Source organism: Anabrus simplex, chromosome 2, assembly GCF_040414725.1.
Source record: "Anabrus simplex isolate iqAnaSimp1 chromosome 2, ASM4041472v1, whole genome shotgun sequence".
Lineage (NCBI taxonomy): Eukaryota > Metazoa > Arthropoda > Insecta > Orthoptera > Tettigoniidae > Anabrus > Anabrus simplex.
The window spans coordinates 745,808,603-745,826,440 of NC_090266.1; the positions used below are offsets into that span (position 1 = coordinate 745,808,603).

The 17,838-nt window shown below is 42.2% G+C and overlaps 1 protein-coding gene across 1 annotated transcript in view; it reads right to left on the bottom strand.

Annotated features, from left to right (window-relative positions):
- Positions 1-14,444, bottom strand: part of LOC136863090 (uncharacterized) — a 162,971-nt gene extending 148,527 nt beyond the window's left edge. Inside the window, exon 1 of the mRNA XM_067139424.2 lies at positions 13,862-14,444. Coding sequence (XP_066995525.2) covers positions 13,862-14,357 — 496 coding nt within the window. The 5' untranslated portion in view covers positions 14,358-14,444. The remainder of the gene's footprint in view (positions 1-13,861) is intronic.
- Positions 14,445-17,838: the final 3,394 nt, after the last annotated feature.

Below are 17,838 nucleotides of genomic sequence, written 5' to 3' on the forward strand. Positions count from 1 at the left end.
CAGTACTTTAAGACTACGGTTCTGAAGCAGCTTGCCTACATATGTCATGTTGATTAACCACCTGCGACACAAACTGTTGAAATATGGCTGCAAGGAAGAAGAATACATCAAAGGAATCTAATCTGAGATGTTAATTAATCGAATAACGGAGGTATCACAAATGTGGCACAATCATTCTGTTAAAAATACTGTATGTTAATGAAAGGAAAAATGAGTCTTGAACATCAGAAAATCACTTACAGCATGGTAAGATATTACCAATTATCATTATTTCTTTAATAATAATAATGATTATACGTCCCACTAACTTCCTTTTCTTGTTCCGGAGACGCTGAGATGCCAGAATTTTGTCCCGTAGGAGTTATTTTACGTGCCAGCACATCTACTGACACAAGGCTGAGGTATTTAAGCACTCTCAACAATTACAATTTACAATTTGCTTTAATCGTCGCCATAAGACCTATCTGTGTCGGTGCGACGTAAAGCAAATAGCAAAAAAAAAAAATTGCTTTACGTCGCACCGACACAGACAGGTCTTACGGCGACGATGGGGTAGGAAAGGGCTAGGAGTGGGAAGGAGGCGGCTGTGGCCTTAATTAAGGTACAGCCTCAGCATTTGCCTGGTGTGAATATGGGAAACCACAGAAAACCATCTTTAGGGCTGCCGACAGTGGGGTTCGAACTCACTATCTACCAGATGCAAGCTCAGAGCTGCGCGTCCCTAACCGCACGACCAATTCGCCCGGTATTTGAAGACCTTCAAATTTCATCGGACTGAGTCAGGATCGATGATGATGATGAAGATGATAATGCTTGTTGTTTAAAGGGGTCTAACATCTAGGTCATCGGCCCTCATGATCGAACCTGCCAAGTTGGGCTCTACCGTCTGAGCTACTCAGACTGGCTTACTTTCCTTTCATGAAGAAAATAAATACAACTGATTACCTAAAACGCGTTCAAAGTGTGCTCTATCATGGATAAACTTGCCTTAGCACGACATAAAATAGCGTCCTACATTTGTCTGTCTGTCTGTTAGGTCATCAGCCCAGAGGCTGGTTGGATCCTCAAATAGCACCACCAAAAGTTATGCGGTTATAAGGAAACCGCAAAAACCAATGGCAGCACCAAAATGAGGCGTACTAGGCAAGACGAGGAGTGAGGTAGTTTGCCATTGCTTTCCTCACTGGGTCAGAAAGTGCTATTGCAGCCCGACTGACCCTATGAGCAACACCTTTCATAACACTCAAATGCACTAGACGTGCTCTGAATGTCATTACTCAGCACCACCCATACCCCAGCAGCTTCCATATTGTCACAGCCATGGATGAGACTGGGACTTCGGTGAAAGCTACACTTTACTCTGGCATGTGCTAAGAGATGGATAGCAAATGTATTTGACTAACAGTGACAGCAGAGCGGTTTGAAACCTCCCAGTTATATCTCTCAGATGATTTAATACCTCCACATAGAATCGTTTCTTATTCTTCCTCTATCATCGCTTTTCCCCGGTGGCGGAGTCGTGGGTGATGAACTGTTTCACCACACATGTGGACTTGGCGATGTTTTACGGCCGGATTCCCTTCCTGACGCCAATCAATTGTGGAGAGGTGTATTCACTATTACGTAGTGTTTTTTTCTATTGGCTTTACGTCGCACCGACACAGATAGGTCTCTTGGCGACGATGGGACAGGAAAGGGCTAGGACTGGGAAGGAAGCGGCCGTGGCCTTAATTAAGGTACAGCCCCAGCATTTTCCTGGTGTGAAAATGGGAAACCACGGAAAACCATCTTCAGGGCTGCCGACAGTGGGGTTCGAACCTACTATCTCCCGAGTACTGGATACTGGCCGCACTTAAGCGACTGCAGCTATCGAGCTCGGTTTACGTAGTGTTTGGCACTGGGGTGTGTTGTGTGTAAATGATGATGAGTGTATTAAGACAAACACCCAGTCCGCGAGTCAGAGGATTTAACCAGACGCGGGAATCGAAACCAGGAACCTCTGAACCGATTGCCTCAACGCTGACCATTTAGCCATGGAGCCGGACAACACCTCCACACATAATAATTATTTGTCCCCGAAGAAACACAATCCATTACTCTTCAAAACGAAGTACAATTGCGCACCATGCTGCCTCATCATGTTACTACTATATTAACTGTAGCGCATTAAGAGGAACATCCTCCAGGTCCGTTGGAGGAATAAGCGGAACATTCAATATCGGACAGCCTATCCTCCAAAAGAATGCAGCCCAACTGTTTGTGGGACCTATAATACCTCTCCGGACATTTAATGCCTACAACGCCCTTCATACCTCAAGTTACATGTCATACGTGGATTTTCATGAGTTCAAAAATTGAATGAAGTGCCGGAATGTTGTCTCGCAGGAGTTCTTTCACGTGCTGATAAATTTACCGACACGAGGCTGGCGTACAAATACTACCAGACTAAGCCGCGATCGAACCTACGAACTTGGGTTCAGAAGGCCAGTGCTTCTACCGCCTGAGCCACTCAGCCTGGCTTGTGAAGAATGTCTGATTAAGCCTATACAAGTCACATATTAAAACTGTGGGCGTGAACTGCAGCAGAGCGATTCAGTACATCCGGGAATGGACCAACCATTCATTCACTTTCGTCCGTATCCATGGCTAAATGTTTAGCGTGCTGGCCTGTGGTCCACTTGGTCCCGGGTTCGATTATCGGTCGGGTCGTGGATTTTAACCCTCATTGGTTAATTCCAATGGCTCTGGGGCTGGGTGTGTGTGCCGCCTTCAGCAGTAGAATTCATGATAGTCAGGACCCCATCCTCACAGATGCGCAAGTCGTCTATACGGCGTCATCTCGAAAGACCTGCACCACTTTATTTTCATCAACTAAGGGCAGTACAGGGACTTGTACAGAGCACTGCGAGCGAGGGAGTTGGCCGTGCGTTTATTATCGCGTAACTGTGAGCTTGCATTCGGGAAATTGCGCGTTCGAATCCCACCTTCGGCAGCGCTGAAGATGGTTTTCTGTGGTTTTCCATTTTCACACCAGGAAAATGCTGAGGTTGTACCGAAATTAAGGCCACGCTACTTACTACCTTCCCAATCCTAACCCTTTCCCATCCTTGTGTCGCCGAAAACTTTCGATGTGATAGTGCGACGTTAAACCAGTAGCCTTCTTCTTCTTCTTCCTAGCCATTCTCCCTGATTATTGGGGTCGGCACTTAATATGGATTTTGTCCAGTTTTGTGGCCGGGTGCTCTTCTTGGCGCCAATATTATGTGGAGGGATGTATTCACCATTACGTGTTTCTATCGTGGTTGGCAGTGTGGTGTGTTGTATGTATACGGACAGAAGTGCATTAAGACGAACACAAATACTCAGTCGCCGAGACAGAAGAATTAACCACACGCGGTTTGAATCCTCGGCCCAGCCGGGAATCAAACCCAGGTCCTCTGAACAGAATGCTAGAATGCTGACCATTCAGCCAAAGAGCCGAATACAGAGCAGCCTTATACTTGGATCAATACATAGGTTGGTACACAGTAGTCAAGTAATGCAACCTAGTGTCCTCGTCCGGAGATGGTGCAGCTCTTTCTAAGCACAGTCCTACCAGGTTTTAATCATATGCCAGCCCTCCTGTACAATATAAACACATTTCAAAGCGATTTCCATACTTCTCTTATTTGTAGAAAAATAGTGATACTTTTTTAAATGAATTATGTTGTTATTGTAAATGTCACTGATGTTGTTACAATGTACAACTGCGTACATTAAACTTCGAATGATAATCAGAGATTCCTTCATGGTCACGTCTTTCATTTAGTGTCAAAAAACCTGAAGGTACATTAGTAAATAAAAATTCTGACGTCATCTTACTACCAGCGTTCTTTAAACCTGTAGCTGCCTCTAGGCAATACTGTAGTGTCCAGACTTCGTTCACTAATTATGAATGCGTTATGGTAAATGAGAGGAATCGACTCCAAAATGTAAAATCAGCGTTAATTGTGAAGTCATGTTGCAAGAATCTTTCATGCTCGAATGATTCTGATGTGGTACCTGAAGAGAGAATACCACTCGAAAGATTCATTCTTCCAATAAATATGATTGTTGCCAATCCCATTCATAAGCCAACCACCACCATCAGGAGGAGAAGGGGGAAATGATTCAAAAGCGAAAAATACTGTGACATATTCACTAAAGTAGCAAATGTATTTGACTAACAGTGACAGCAAAGCGGTTTGAAATCGTCCAGTTATGTCTTCCGGATGATTTAATGCCTCCACACAGAGGTAGTTACTCCTTGCCTCAGAGGCAAAGATCATGACGTGAGTGTAGCGTAAGGCGTATTTTCATAGAGACTTTTGTGTTAATCTGGGGTGCACTATCCGCCCTGCGATTACTTAGCACATGTTCGGGAGCACCCTGTATACTGAGTTTGCCATTTCAAAAGATTCCACTTTATATGTTTATGTCCTCGGACATTCCCAGTACTAAAAGATATACGCAATTTCATTTCATTATATATTTATAAAAATATCCCGGTTTCTCGGTTGTCGAAATTATTACTCACGAATAACTGAGCCGGTGCTAAGTAGCCTTCGGTTCAGAGGACCCCGGGTTCGATTTTCGGCCGGGCCGGATTTTTACCTGCGTATGATTAATTTCTACTGCACGGAGACTGGGAATGTGTTTGTCCTAAAATATTCTCCTCCATATTCACACAACTTACCACATTACGGCAACCACCCCAGAAACAAACCTAGAGTTCGTGCAGGAAGGGCATCCGGTTGTATAACCTGGTCAGATCCACATGTGCAACAGAGTTCGCACTCGCGACCCGACCAGTGTGGGAGAAATGATAGAAGAATAAGAAACTCTTGTACCAAACAAACGCGTGTTTCAGTGAGAAAGCGATTTCTCCTTGAATTCATATTCGGACTGAAGATTCTCCAAACATTGTTCCGGCATATGCACGGCGAGTAAAACAAGCAGTCTAATGTATGAGTACAAGGTTAATGTGAGCGTGTGTGACGCTTCAAAGATCTTTAACAATAAGAAGAAAGAGGACATAATGTGTTGTGTAAATTCCGGTAGTTCGAAAACTGATAGCCCAGGACAATTCCGGAGGCCTTGAACTAGATCGTGGTTCCACTTCACTGATAATGAGCGTACAGCTGACCAATTGGACAATATTCCACCGCATTCTCCCAGTTTCCTAGAACAGTAGTCCCTGCTAACATTTTTCAAACACCGGGCTAGTTGGTCGTGCGGTTAGGGGGAGCTTGCATCCGGGTTCGAACCTCACTGTCGGCAGCCCTGAAGATGGCTTTCCGTGGTATCCCATTTTCACACCAGGCAAATGCTGGGGCTGTTCCTTAATAAAGGTCACGGCAGCTTTCTTCCCACACCTAGGCCTTTCCTCCCCCATCGTCGCCATAAGACTTATCTGAGTCGGTGCGACGCAAAGCAAATTGTAAAACTTTCTTCAACCCGCTACTGACGTATACCTTAGGCTTGTTTCACACCTACCCGGCTGCCGGGTAACCAGTAGCCGGCTCCGGCAAGAATGGGAATCCTTTTCACATATACCCGGCAAGAACACGGCAGCAGTTGTGTACACATCGCGGGTTGGAATGGATCGCAATAAATTACTAGCGTTTATAGTCTTGTATAGGCGTTTGAAGAAAAGAAGAAAAAAAATAGACTGCTATGGGTGCATCCAGTCAATATGAGAAGAGACGAGGTTGGGGCATTCTTTATACTTTTTGAAGACTTAAGAAATGACCGACAAATTTTTCAACTATTTTAGGATCAGTGTAGAAACTTTCTGTGTCAATTTCCGCCATAAGAACAAATACATAATACACTAGAGCGTAAAAACAAGGAAACACAACACTCGAGAAGACTGTAGACAGCTGCCGTGCTGGCTAGATGTGTCAACTTCCACTGACTCACAGCCCCCATTACGCTCCCAATCTTGTTTTGTTCGCCCGGCAGCCGGCCCGTACAGTGGGAGATGCCGGCTTCCTACTACAATAGCACGGCAGCCGGGTGCCGTTTATACGGCAACGACTTTTACCGGGCAAGTGTGAAACGTCTCGTACACTTCTCGCCCTGAAAACCGTGTACACGGCACTGGTTACCCGGCAGCCGGGTAGGTGTGAAACAAGCCTTAGTGGCTCTCGCTTTCCCAAGGAGCTGTCCTCGCGAGGATAGAAGAGAAGAGAAATCCGACTCTCGGCTCTCTACGTGGATTCCCTTTTCACCTCCAGGGTGAATTCCAGAACGATGTCTGAAGCAGGCTTCACGCCACGGTTACTTGCTACCTCTGTCTAGTACCAATTAATTACAGATACGCTGCAGTTCTAACAAGGGAACTATTTGCGTTGGACCAGACCGATTGCCGTGAAGCTGGGTACAATGATCAAGTAAGACATCATAAACTTAACAGTAATAGTTATTCTGCGGTAAAATCAGATTTACGTAACGGTACTTAAAAAAGTAGAAATATGTTGTTGTAGTTTTAAACGTGATGTATCCAAGGGATCGATTGCAATGAAACTTGTTAGGATGATCAATTAAAACTTCAAAACGTCGCTACTCTTCTGTTACATAGGCTGTCCACAGCACGACAAAATGACTGATTCTGAACAGAAACTTAGAATTTTCTCTATTTGTGCTAAAAAGAAGATGATATTAATAGTAGGCTACGCGCGTTCATATATATTTTTCTTTCGTTATGGTTTTACATCCTACTAACTACTTTTATGGTCTTCGGAGACGACAGAGTGACGGAATTTCGTCTCGCAGGTGTTCTTTTACGTGCCAGTAAATCTACCGACAGCAAGCTGACGTATTTGAGCACCTTCAAATACCACCGGACTGAGCCAGGATCGAACCTGCCAAGTTGGGGTCAGAATACCAGCACCTCCTCCGTCTGAGCCACTCAGCCCGGCTGTAATTCTACAAAAACGATCATTTCAAGTCGTAAAATTTAATCCTGGGAAGTGACCAGGTCGTTGGCAGCTTGAATCTGTAGGTGGACTGGACTGCATTGCTCTAAACGAATGCAATGAAACCTGAAGGTAAACAACACTGTTTACTATTGAGGCTGTACGGAAAAGAGAGTGCATTTCTCCAATACATTGAACTCCACCTTGAACATAAAAATAACTTGAGTAGCCTTGGCTACTAATCAACTTCCTGAGGGAAGATCGCTTTCGAATAGAAAGGACGGGTTATCTATCATTCAGGAGTATGTGTGATGTTCACCTACAGCAACTAATAGCGAAATGCACATTCGCTAAAGAGAGGAATGGGCGCATGGAACTGCATTAAGATCATCGCCGGTATACTTTTCTCAGAAACAAGTGATTGTATGTCGCGGGCATTCACAGGGTTTGTATTTACATGGGAGGGTAATTATGTTTCGATGAAAATCCGCAACCTATTTCCAGTCATTCGACTGGGGCAGGAATGGAATGAATGAAGCCCCATCTAGCGGCGAAGATAGGAAATGTGCCGGCTGCCGAAGCCTTTCGCACTCTTCTGGGGCAATGATAAAGGACTGACAGATGAAATGAAATGTTAATGGAGAGTGTTACTGGAATGAAAGATGGCAGGGAAAACCGGAGTACCCGGAGAAAAACCTGTCCTGCCTCCGCTTTGTCGAACACAAATCTCACATGGAGTGACCGGGATTTGAACCACGGAACCCAGCGGTGAGAGGCCGGCGCTCTGCCGCCTGAGCCACGGAGGCTTCCTAATTATGTTTTGATAATAATTAAAATTAAAATAAAATGCGAGGAACATACAACAAATTGCGCTCATTCTTCTTTTCTTTTCTTTTCTTTTCTTTTCTTTTCTTTTCTTTTTGAACAACTGCACAGTCCAAAAATCATCCGCATGTTATTACTACAGCACACCAGAAATTTCCCTTTGGTATTATTACAATATTTTAGTTTAATTAGAAATTAATCGTACAAGGATATTTGTAATGTGCGTATTATAGTTACCCAGCTGCACCAACTGCCGCGGACAGGTTATTAGGTTAATAAACACATCACAGCTAGAGGGTTAGCAGTAAAAGCTAACCGGGCGAGTTGGCCGTGCGGTTAGGGGCGCTCAGCTGTGAGCTCGCATCCAGGAGATAGTGGGCTCAAACCCCATTATCGGCAGCCCTAAAGATGGTTTTCCGTGGTTTCCCATTTTCTCACCAGGCAAATGCTGGGGCTGTACCTTAATTAAGGCCACGGCCGCTTCCTTTCCATTCCTAGGCCTTTCCTGTTCCATCGTCGCCATAAGACCTATCTGTGTCGGTGCGACGTAGCAAAAAGTAAAAGCTAATTAAACACCGCTGTGTTGACTAGAAAGCACTTGTGATCAGATCAAATTCTGTATTTCCGGTCAAGCAATAATATAGTAAAATTGTCGTCATACAATCTCTAAGTATGTTCAATCAATTATAATTGGACCTGCATTTAGGATCATCGCCCAGGTGGCAGATTCCCTATCAATCGGTTTCCCAGTCTTTTTGTAAATGCCGGGCGAGTTGGCCGTGCGGTTAGGGGCGTGCATCCGGGAGATAGTGGGTTGGAACCCCTCTATCGGCAGCCCTGAAGAAGGTTTTCCGTAGTTTCCCATTTTCACACCAGGCAAACACTGGGGCTGTACCTTAATTAAGACCACAGCCGACTCCTTTCCACTCCTAGCCCTTTCCTATCCTATTGTCGCCATAAGACCTGTCTGTGTCGGTGCGACGTGAAACAATTTCTTCTTTTCTTAAATGATTTCAAAGAAGTTGGAAATGTATCGAACATTTCAATTGATAAATTATGCCAATCCCTAATTCCTTTTCCTATAAAATAGAGGTTGGTTTCCCAGTTGTACTTCCTTTTCAACCGAGCGAGTTGGCCGTGCAGTTAGAGGTGCGCGGCTGAGAGCTCTGAAGGTGATTTTCAATGGTTTCCCATTTTTACACCAAGCAAATGCTAGGCTGTACCTTAATTAAGGCAACGGCCGCTTCCTTCCTACTCCAAGCCCTTTTCTATCCCATTGTCGCCATAATACCTTCTTGTGTCGGTGCGATGTAAAGCCTAATGCAAAAAACTTCCTTTTTAAAACAATAGTCACCACCACCTCTTTCTATAAATGAATATTTCCCCGAAATTTGCCCTTTTCATACCAACTTATTTTTGCATATCCTTTTTATCTTTAAAAGCTCCACTTAAGCTTATTCGTCTACTAATATCATTCCACGCCATCTCTCTACTGACAACGCGGAACATACCACTTTGTCGTACAGCTCGTCTCTTTACCCCCAAGTCTTCCAAACATAAGGTTTGCAACTTTTTCGTAACACTGCTATTTTGTCGAAAATCATCCAGGACAAATCGTGCTGTTCTCCTTTTGATCTTTTCCATTTCTCGTATCAAGTAATCCCATACACTGGAATCATACCCTAATTGGGGTTCTTACTAGTGATTCAGACGCCCTTTCCTTTACATCCTTACAACAGCCACTAAATACCGTTATAACCATATGAAGAGATATGTAACCTTTAGTTACAAGTTCGTCAATGTGATTATCCCAATGAAGTTCTTTCCTTCTATTAACACCTAAGCACTTACGCAGCGATCTCCGTGAGATACATCCACTCCATCAAGGCTGTAATTAAAACAGAGAGGCCTTCTCCTGTGAGTGAAACCTGACTTTTCACCCTGTTTACCATCATACCATTATCTGCTGCCCATCTCACAACATTTTCGTGGTCATTTTGCAGTCGCTCACAATTCTGTAACGTATTTGCTATTTTATACAGTATAACATCATCAGCAAAAAGGCTTATCGTTGACAAAACCAATTAGGAGGAACTTGGTGAAAAAGTTAATCGCGAATATCTCTCTTATTATTCCACACACGCATGAATATATAAAATATAGGAAATTATACACTATTTTGCACAAATGTTATTTTGAACAGTTTTTGACACAGCTAATATTAGTGGAGAAATTTGACTTTTCCTGTTTAAGCCCCCTTAATAATCTACACCACTGTACACTAATAGAATAATACACCTTATGCTAGTGCACAATACGGCTATTCTTGAGCTTAAATACCGAGTGTGGAGTAATACTGCTAAAAAGTTTTCATGTGATTTCTGAACAGAGATACAAAAATTGAACTGAAACTTCTTCCGAGTTTTGTGAACCTAATTCAAGATAAAAACAAAATATGAGGCATAAATTTGAAGAGTACAGAGAGAACTATAATTATATTTATATAGATGTGCAATTAAAATGTCCTTTACAAAGAAAATAAATATTACACAAATTCATGGTAATCATAAAGAAAGAACATACAGGTCATATTTTACCCTTGAGATATCCACATGGGTAAAAGTGGCGTGTTTGTAGTGAGATCAAAATTAAATTTCCGAACAGATAATATTTTACTCTACACCAAGCAATATGTACCTGCGCTCACCACCATAAACAAATACATCATCATCTAGAACTGTAATGAACTGTGTACCACATTGTCGCTTTATTACACAGTTGCGTGTATCAGCTATGATCATCCTCAAGGAACAAACTCAGTTCTAATCCCTTCATACTTATACTAAAGTGAAACTTCTATAACTCGAATTTTCGATATCTCGAAGGAATTTTCTTTACTCGACAGAATTTTACGTATTTTACTTGTGATGCACGTTCTATAATTCAAAGTTCTATTTCTCGAATCCTTCCATTGCTCGAAGGTTATTCCAATCCCAGATGTAAAAATTTTTTGTGTAACTCGAAGTTATACCAAACATTACGCTTCTGCGTACTCGATTATGCCCACATAAAATTAGTTCCAGTACTAGGATAATGTTATTTGTTTTACGTCCCACTGATTACTTTTACGGTTTTTGTAGACGCCGAGGTGCCGGAATTTTGTCCCACTGGAGTTATTTTACGTGCCAGTAAACCTGCCGACACCAGGCTGACGTATTTGAGCACCTTCAAATACCACCGGACTGAGCCAGGATCGATCCTGCCTAGTTGGTGTCAGAAGGCCAGCGCCTCAACCGTCTGAGCCACTCAGCCCTGCTCCAGTAGTAGGAACTTGAATTTAAATCACCTCCTCATACAAGAATAAGCTCTCTCTACATTTCAGTCAGAGTATATTGTCTGACCAGCAAATGAAACTGGAGGACTTCTTTCAAAAGATATGAATTTGTAAGTACCCTACAGTAAGAACATTGCTTATCAATGCATAACAAAACTCGTTTTAAAATCAATTCCTTCTAGTACTAGAAGGAATATAATGATATTAAAATTCTAGATGTAGAAATAAATATGTATTAAATAACGGTTCAGCTGATTTTTTTTTCTTTGAGCCGAGGATTTTGCACGTTTTTCTGTACCTTTAATTTACAGTGACTGGAATATATTTTACCTCCGCAAGCACTTTGAGATATCGAAGTTCCGTTATATGTTGTTGTGGCATATTGTGCCTGCTCCCTATACTATCCGCGGAACACTCCCCAATCGCTCACTGAAGTAGATCGAGAAACACCGCCTGTTCTTTGCCCAAAACTGCTCTCAAGCATAGATAGTGGACTTGACACTCTGCACTGTAATGGAAATAGATTGTATTTTCGTAATAAAGTAAACTCTTCTACGACCCTGCGGAAATCCTACAATACGTAATAGACGTACTTTCGAACCAATAAGCAAATAAGACTGAAATACTAAACTAAATCGCGGGTCTGAGTGGATCGAACGTTGCAGAGATGGCCTTCTGAGCCCAAATATCCGGGTTCGATCCCAGCTCATGCCGACAATATATGAAGATACTCACATACACTAGCCTCGTGTCGGTACACTTACGGTACGTAAAATAACTCCTGCAGGACAAATTTCCGTCATCTCGGTCTCCGAAAACCTTAAAACTATGTACTTAGTGGAATGTAAAGCGAACAAGCCTAACATATTATTATTATTATTATTGTATGTTACAGGTTACTGCGCAGTGGTATATAGTCAGTTACTGAAGTAAGAGAAGTTTTGTTTTAGGTAAATAATGATAATAACGACGCCACTAAAGACGATGATATTCTGTAATAAGGAAATCCAAGCATCGGATAAATATTCGTGTTGTGATGCCAGGTTTAAACTTCCTTGTACGAAGCATCAATAAACATTATCGCTGCAATGTTTCAATTGTCTGGGCCATAGTTCATTTCTCTCAGACAGCAAAACAAACATAATGTATTCTTAGCCAATAGACATTTATAGATAAAAATGTACTAAAGTGTTCTTTCAACACGTTGAAGAAGCAACAAACATGTACATGAATTTCTACCCGTCTCTCAGTCATGAAGGAAAATTACGTTGTGTCCCCGAGAAACTTAGCGATATACTGGCGGTGCAAATTCGCACACAGGATGACCGACTCATTTCAAGAAACGAAACGTTTTACCATAGGAATGGAAAACTAACTTGGCTCCCCTTGTAGACTCTTATGGGTCCCATGGCTTCTGAAAAGCAATAATAATAATAATAATAATAATAATAATAATAATAATAATAATAATAATAATAAAGATCGTTACGATTAACTAACTGCGCTGCCCGTCGCTGACGGGTTCTTGAATATTTCTATGTCAGTGACGCTCGGCTGTTAATGGATGCAGCAATAATAATCTAAATTCCTTAATATCTACATTATCATAGCTCATTAAGTAAAAATATTTGGGACGTAAAATATTGGCTACTCAGTTTTCTTACAACCTTTGTTATGCACAGGTATTATATTGAACTGATATTTGGACGTTTGTAAAGAATCTAATGATCGCTATTATCTCAGTTATTGTTCCCCGTACAGTGAAAACACATGAGAAATACAGAATCGAAAATTATATTTTGCACAACTTTATTTAAGAACAATTTTTAGGTACAACTGATATTAACGGAGAGACCTGACATTTGCTGTTTACACCTACTTGAGATGCTATTGCTAAATCTGGCTCCTTGGCTGAATGGTCAGCACAGTGAACTTCGGTTCAGAAACACCTAAGTTCGATTCCTGGCCGGGTCGGGGATTTCAACTGTGTCATCCAGACTGTGGACTGGGTATTTGTGTTTGTCTTAACATGTATCTCTTCATCTATATAAAACACTGTCAAATGCCACAGTAACACGCCAATGTGAACACATCCCTCTACATAAGGTTGGCGTCAGAATGATCATCCAGTCGTAAAACTGGGTCAAGTCCACATCATTTGCTGACATCAATGAATTGGATAAAAGGACAGAAATAAATAAAGAAAGAAAAGGAATAAGCTCTTGCTGCGCCACTATACACTAACGACATAGTGTAAAGGCTACTGCACAACGTGGCAACCAAAACCAAACCAAACCAAACCACATTGCGTAACAGCCCCGAAGGGCCATGGCCTACCAAGTGTCCACTGCTCAGCCCGAAGGCCTGCAGATTACGAGGTGACGTGTGGTCGGCACGACGAATCCTCTCGGCCGTTATTCTTGGCTTCCTAGGCCGAACGTTGCTACCTATTAACCTAAATACCGAGTTTCGAAAAATCTGTTAAATACTTTTCCCGTAATGTCTCACCAAACAAACAAACAAACAAACAAACAAACAAACAAACAGAAAAAATCGAACTGAACCTACTTTCCACTTCTATACCAAATTCAAGATAAGAAACGAAGTATGGGGCAAAATTGTGAACTGTACAGACAAATATGTATTTTTATTTATTGGTAGAAACGTACCGACCGAAACCTGCTATCTGCAAATGAAGAAGTGAACTGATCTTTCAATGAATTACCAAGACGAAAAATAAAAAAACTTGTAGTCATTTACTTACCAGAGTGGGACTCCACGCACAATCTGGATTTGTACCGGACGGTATCTCTGTAGTTCTGGAACCGTTGCTTACTGTTCAGGATAGGAGAACGCTTGTATGGTAATTCGTACTGCTCGTTGTAAAAGTCCTCTTCTTCAATGCCCGCAAATAATCCTATCGACTCGTCTGTCAAAAGCATTGATTCAGGCTGGTATCTGGATGCAGTGTAGTATGGAGAGTCTTGATAGTGTGGTACGTAATAAAAGTCAGACTGGGACGATTCTAATGCTGGTGTCGATGTCATATATTCACTCCCATCAGTAAGGTGACGCTTCATATATGCGTAATTTTCCAAATCCCATGGGTCTATGTAATTCCTTGAAGAACTGTTACTCGAAGAATGAGAAGAATCATTGTATACTCTAGTGTTAGTGGAAGGGAGCTCCGATAGCCGTCGAAGTCTTACAGTTGGTGGAGTCCAGTATGTTGCCGAAGCTGGTCTTGAAATTGGCGGCATCTCGAGTTTTACTTGTCACTACTGGCTAGAGCAGACACATGCACATCACCAGCCGCGCGCGAGCTCCGTACAACTGGCCTACTGCACTCCTTTCCACTCTTCTCTCCTCCGCAGGATACGGCCTACTAAGTGACTAACAAGTGAAATGGAGATCTGGGTACCACAGGGGGGTGGGGAGGAGGTTTGTTTACAATCATAATATGTACAGTAAATGCGAGTGATTAAAGCCTCATATGGAGTGGATAATGATATGCTTCTCTCTAACTCCAAAAATATTGAGACCGTCTCGTTAGTTAAAAGAAAGCATAAGCCCATCCGGGAACTTACTCCTTGATGTATTTGTTGTTATTATTATTATTATTATTATTATTATTATTATTATTATTATTATTATTATTATTATTATTATTATTGTCGTTGTTCTCTGGCTTCTTTGCTAAATGGTCAGCGTCCGGCCCTCGATTACGAGGATTCTGACTTCGATTCCCGGTCGGTTTGGCAATTCTGGCCGCGTCTGGTTAATTCCTTTGGCTCAGAGACTTTTTTGTTAAGTCTCAATACACGTCTCTTCATATGATCGCAACACATCAAAAATACTAAGCACCACAAAGACACGCAAATGTGAATACATCCCTCCACAGAGGGTGGGTGATATGAGGGACATATCTGTTTTCGACGTTTGGGAAGTGCTGAGGTTGTACCTTATTAAGGTTAAGGGAGTTATATTTTAACCCAGCGTCTCTGAAAACCATATTGTGTTAGAGCGGGATGAATAATAATAATAATAATAATAATAATAATAATAATAATAATAATAATAATAATAATAATAATAATAAACTATCAGTCCGCCTCTGTGGTGTAGTGGTTAGCGTGATTAGCTGCCACCCCCGGAGGCCCGGGTTCGATTCCCGGCTCTGCCACGAAATTTTGAAAAGTGGTATGAGGGCTGGAACGGGGTCCACTCAGCCTCGGGAGGTCAACTGAGTAGAGGTGGGTTCGATTTCCACCTCAGTCTTCCTGGAAGTGGTTTTCCGTGGTTTCCCACTTCTCCTCCAGGCGAATGCCGGGATGGTACCTAACATAAGGCCACGGCCGCTTCCTTCCCTCTTCCTTGCCTATCCCTTCCAATCTTCCCATCCCTCCACAAGGCCCCTGTTCAGCATAGCAGGTGAGGCCGCCTGGGCGAGGTACTGGTCATTCTCCCCAGTTGTATTCCCGACCAAGAGTCTGAAGCTCCAGGACACTGCCCTTGAGGCGGTAGAGGTGGGATCCCTCGCTGTGTCCGAGGGAAAAGCCGACCCTGGAGGGTAAACAGATGATGATGATGATGATGATGATGATGATGATGATAAACTATCAACATCCAAAAGAAAGAGCTACACAACAATAAACGAGGAATGCTCACCACAGAGGAATGGGTCCTGAAAGTTTGGCTGCACCTCATTGTTACGCCGTGAATAATACTGCACTGTTATATTTTCATTTACGATGGTTTAAATAACATTGCCAACGACCGGATTCCGTGAGATCTCCGAAGTTAAGCAACATTGGGCGTGGTCAGGAGTTGGATGGGTTGCCACGCGCTGTTGGTGGGGGTAAAGGAATGGAGGAGCGGAAAGGAACTGGCCACCCTACCGCACGTAAACTCCGGCTCAGGAACACCTCTGCGGAGGTTCGGACCTGCTTCGGGCAGAATAACCCCTAAATAACATTCGTATTTAATTTTATAATAAGAAAGTATGTTGTCCGCCTCTGTGACGTAGTGGTTAGTGTGATTAGCTGCCACCCCCGGAGGCCCGGGTTCGATTCTCGGTTCTGCCACGAAATTTGAAAAGTGGTACGAGGGCTGGAACGGGGTACACTCAGCCTCGAGAAGTCAACTGAGTAGAGGTGGGTTCGATTCACACCTCAGCCATCCTGGAAGTGGTTTTCCGTGGTTTTTCACTTCTCCTCCAGGCAAATGCGGGGATGGTACCTAACTTAAGGCCACGGCCGCTTCCTTCCCTCTTCCTTCTCTATCCCTTCCAATCTTCCCATCCTCACCAAGGCCCCTGTTCAACATAGCAGGTGAGGCCGCCTGGGCGAGGTATTGGTCATCATACCCAGTTGTATCCCCGACCCAATGTTTCACGCTCCAGGACACTGCCCTTGAGGCGGTAGAGGTGGGATCCCTCGCTGAGTCCGAGGGGTAAACCAACCTTGGAGGGTAAGCATATTAAGAAAGAAAGAAAGAAAGATAGAAAGAATGTTACGTACTAAAAGCACAATTTAAAATTCAATTCTCTTTGCTTCCAAATATTGAAGTTGTTTATTTGGTAATATTCAAATGAACATTTCTATTGTTATAAAGATTTTACATTATTTATTTTCATTTAAACAGTTGAAGCCCCCTTTTACTTTCATACAAATCAATCAATCAAACAATCAATCAATCAATCAATCAACCAATCAATCACCACTGATCTGTATTTATGGCTGTCGTCTACGTGGTAGATTCCCTATCAGTTGTGCACCTAGACTTTTCTTGACTTATTTCAAAGAAGTTGGAAATTTATCGAACATCTCCCTTTGTAAATTATTCCAGTCCCTAACTCTTCTTCCAATAAACGAATATTTTCATCAATTTTCCCACTGAATTCCAACTTTATCTTCAGATCATACTTTAAAAAACTCTATCCAAACTTATTAGTATACAAACGCCATTTCACTCCCAGCTGCCCTCAGGAACTCCAACTCAATATCAAAATTTAAGACTGCATGTAGGGATTACCTGTTGAATACCGCTGATTGCTTCGTGGGTATGGTGACGAATGACAGGGTGTGTGATTGTGGTAATTATTATTATTATTATTATTATTATTATTATTCCCGTCTTTGTGGTGTAGTGGTTAGTGCGATTGTCGTAGGTACGACATCGTAACAGGTGTAAAACCTTCAATTATTATGTTTAATATATTTTAATTATATTTTATTAAATGCTAAATTATCTTTTATTAAATGTTAAACATGACTAATACATGGTTTCCCTCTAAATATGCATTATAACATTTGTATAACCTCAAATACGTATTGTGTAGATGTATAAGTTTAAACTCAAAATCTAAATAGTCGAAAGCGGTAGAAAACTCTATAATGTTCGTATGTTAGATTTATTGTACCATAATTTGGTATATATGAAGGGCTCTGGAAACGTATTATCCAGATACATGTAGAGACATTAGGAATGTTGGAGAAATTTCTATGTGTATTGGTATAAACAGTTAACGAAAGTTCGAGCTGGATCCATTACTGGAGTACTCCAATCGACTAGCTGGCCGATCTATGTTTCGAGTGTGTTCCACTAGTGTGTTGTAAAAACCCTTCCAGAAATCGATACTTCTAGATGGTTAATCGAACAGTATATACAGTAATAATAATCATAATGGCGTATGGCTTTCAGTGCCGGGAGTGCCCAAGGACAAGTTCGGCTCGCCAGATG